Source organism: Notothenia rossii, assembly GCF_949606895.1.
Source record: "Notothenia rossii genome assembly, chromosome: 9".
Taxonomy (NCBI): domain Eukaryota; kingdom Metazoa; phylum Chordata; class Actinopteri; order Perciformes; family Nototheniidae; genus Notothenia; species Notothenia rossii.
The window spans coordinates 81,348,495-81,352,348 of NC_136907.1; the positions used below are offsets into that span (position 1 = coordinate 81,348,495).

Here is a 3,854-nt window from a genome sequence, read left to right on the forward strand (position 1 = left end):
CATTCACCAGCATCTCCAGCAACTTGACAACACTTAGAAAACATTCACCAGCATCTCCAGCAACTTGACAACACTTAGGAAACATTCACCAGCATCTCCAGCAACTTGACAACACTTAGGAAACATTCACCAGCATCTCCAGCAACTTGACAACACTTAGAAAACATTCACCAGCATCTCCAGCAACTTGACAACACTTAGGAAACATTCACCAGCATCTCCAGCAACTTGACAACACTTAGAAAACATTCACCAGCATCTCCAGCAACTTGACAACACTTAGGAAACATTCACCAGCATCTCCAGCAACTTGACAACACTTAGGAAACATTCACCAGCATCTCCAGCAACTTGACAACACTTAGGAAACATTCACCAGCATCTCCAGCAACTTGACAACACTTAGGAAACATTCACCAGCATCTCAAGCAACTTGACAACACTTAGGAAACATTCACCAGGGGTTATAAAGCAGATCAACTTTCTCTGTCACTAACCCTTAGTCGTCTCATAACTGTCACTGTTTGCCAGTATATCTGAAATGACTAGCTTAGCTACGTTAGCTAGCTAGCTTAGCTACGTTAGCTAGCTAGCTTACAGCAGATCAGCAGTGACTCAAGTGTGTTAGCCAAGAGGCTCATTGACTATAATGTGAGCGCCTCGACCACATGGGATGACGGGCTGTGCCGCACCTGTTTTACTATTCATTAATAAAGAAGACCAAAGATTGTGTCCTAATTATAATATGTTGTGTCTGTTGTGTTTCAGAGGGTGGACCGGTTGACTGTGATGAGTCTTTGCAGCCAGGTGTGTGTCTGAACAGCTGATCAATAAACTCTCCAATGCTTTTTCTGGAACTCTTTTTAATAGTTCAATATTTGTGTTGATTTCTAAACTCTCCCTCAGTTGAAACATTAGTCCTGTGGAGTTTGTACCAATACGTTATTGCTGAGTGAATGTAGAACCTGTCACTGTAGACCCCGTCACTGTAGACCCCTTGACTGTAGACCCCTGTGACTGTAGACCCCGTCACTGTAGACCCCGTCACTGTAGACCCCGTCACTGTAGACCCCGTGACTGTAGACCCTGTGACTGTAGACCCCGTCACTGTAGACCCCGTCACTGTAGACCCCGTCCCTGCAGACCCCGTCAATGTAGACCCCGTCCCTTTAGACCCCGTGACTGTAGACCCAGTGACTGTAGACCCCGTCACTGTAGACCCCGTCCCTTTAGACCCCGTCCCTGTAGACCCTCAACCTGTGGTAGGGTCTCGCTTGAAGGGAAAATATCTGCACTTTCCTTTTCGTTCGGAGTTTGAATCTTTATGGTTTTTGCGCTCGCTGTGAGAGGCTCTGGATCAAAGCGTCGGCTAAATGACTTTTGATGCAAAGGAATGTAGTATTTAGGCTTTTATGTCGAATACTAAGAGCAGCAAATGATTAGTGATGGTAAAAGTGTTAAGAGTTTAATGTCGACACATGTCAAACTTAAAGAGCAGAGAGTCTCTCCGTGTGTTCCCGAGCTGTTTATAGTTACAGCGTATATTTGATCGTGTAATGAGAGTATTTTCTAAATGTGTGTGTGTGTGTGTGTGTTTGTGTGTGTTTGCAGACCCTCAGGTGAACCTGGTGTCTCTCACGGTGCTCGGGCTGCGGCTCCTCTTCATGAAGACCGTGGTGTTCAACGTCCTGCTGACGCTGCGCCTCTGGATCACTTCCTGTGAGCAAACACTCACTATTATTATAATGCATTTTATTCATAGAGCAGATTTGATTTATTTATTTAGTGTAAAACAATAATACACATAATAATAATAATGAAATGAAAGAAGAGAATGATCACACTGTACCAGCTTGAGCCGTGTCAGATTGACTCACAGAGGATGATGTGTAAACAAATGATTTATTTACACGTCTGAAAAAGGGCGGGAAGAAGTAAACACTGATTTAATCCCCCCCATTCTCCCAAAAACTACATTTTTAACATATGAATTATTATTTTTTGCTTAAAAAAATACATGTTATTGAAAAACAAACAAAATGTAAAAAAAACAAATAAATAAACAAACAGATACATGAGAGAGGTGAATGGTAATCAAGAAAAGATGAAAGAAACTTTACAGAGTAAGAATTCATAAAAACATAATTAAAACAACACACTTAAAATACATTAGGTATATATTATCCTAATGCATTTATTATTAGGCTTTAAAACAGAAAACATCTCACTTTTGTCTTTATTTATTTAAGTAAGGCCGGAGACAAAAAAGTGCAACAAATCTCGGTACCACTTTAGAACAAGACTACCCTTATAACGGGTTTACGAATAGTTTGTAATTTGTTTATTAATTAGGTTGTGAACAATTTATAAATCATTAATAAGCTTTTATAAGACATGAGATAAACAGGGCGACTGTGACCGGTTGCTTGCCAAATAGTGAGCCCACATGTATCTGTACTGCTAAGCCTTACATTGGCTACCTAGCTTACTTCGTCTCCTTCACCAGCTAGCATCCTTGGTATCTGTTGCTCACTGAGTTGATTCTCGCTAAGTAGCCGATATAAGGCTTAGTCATCTTACCAAATAGTGAGCCTGCGTAGAACTGGTTTATAAATGGTTCTTAATGATTAATAACGTGCTTACAACCTAATGAATAACCTAATTATAAACCCTTTATGAATCCTTTATAAGGGTAGTCTTATTGTGAAGCGGTACCCAATCTTTATATCATTTTAAAATGACATTAACAGTATCTGTCGTTAAAAAGGAGTTCATGTTTCTCTACATACATTTTAACAAAACAGATATTCATTTCAGTGCCAACTTCTTTATTTTCAGCTTGCATCTTATTTTCATACAGATATTCATGTTTTAATTATTTAACCTACATAAGTAAAAGCTGAGGAATGTGCAGAAGGTCTTTGTCAGGGTGCGTTATGAATCATAGTTCATGAATATTGTTCTTTTTATCTTTATTTTGTAGGAGATCCTGGAGGACGACGGACGGGTCTCTGTTTCCTGTTCTGTAAAAATATAAACTCATCTGTCGATATCTTCAGACTGCGGACACACCGGGAAACATCCTGTCTCATCTTCATCATGTTTAAACTTCCTGAATGGTGTTGTGGATAATAATGAATGCATTTTGACTGTAAATATCTCAAATGTAACAGTAAAAGAACATGTCTGATCTATGTGTGATATTTCCTGTGACGTTCAAATAAAAACTGAGAAAACAAACTGGATTATTGTGTGTTTTTATTTTCAAATATAAATTCTGCTTTAACTTTTGTTTTGACAACTTTAAATATAATGTCTGAAAGAAAAGTAATAAATGCAAAATGAACCGATAATCTTCACTTGACTGACCTTAGTACACACAGCTGGAAGTGTTTAATGAGCTCTTCACATTTAACACAAAATAACCATCAATGCGTTTCATTTGAACAAATATGGAAATATTTTCACCTTTACTTAACCTTAGATGCATAAGTGGGTCTTTTGGACCCGGTGAGGTGGTTTTCTTGAATTATCTTTGTAATCACATTTTTTTTTATAATTTCGTATTCTAGCTACTCCTCAAAAAACATGTTTTGGATATCATGCCATTCAAATATTCAATTTACATTTTAAGAAATTGTAGTTTTTGTATTACAATCCCAAACTTCCATAAGTGGGTCAAAAATGACCCGCATGCATTTCCTATGGGATCCTCTGGGAAAATGTTTTTTTTCAAAATGTAAAAAACATTTCTAAAATTATAAATAGTGAAACATTTATTATAAAATATTTCTAGTGTGAACCAAAATAAAATACTAAATATTATACAAGTGATTTTCTAAACCAAAATTACA

General features: G+C 37.7%; 1 protein-coding gene across 1 annotated transcript in view; it reads left to right on the top strand.

Moving 5' to 3' along the window:
• The window catches only part of LOC307018672 (T cell receptor alpha chain MC.7.G5), an 81,467-nt gene extending 78,227 nt beyond the window's left edge, over positions 1–3,240 (top strand). The window contains exons 5-7 of the mRNA XM_079649025.1: positions 769–807; positions 1,612–1,719; positions 2,984–3,240. Of these exons, the coding sequence (XP_079505151.1) occupies positions 769–807; positions 1,612–1,719; positions 2,984–2,985 (149 nt within the window). The 3' untranslated portion in view covers positions 2,986–3,240. The remainder of the gene's footprint in view (positions 1–768; positions 808–1,611; positions 1,720–2,983) is intronic.
• The last annotated feature ends 614 nt before the right edge of the window (positions 3,241–3,854 follow it).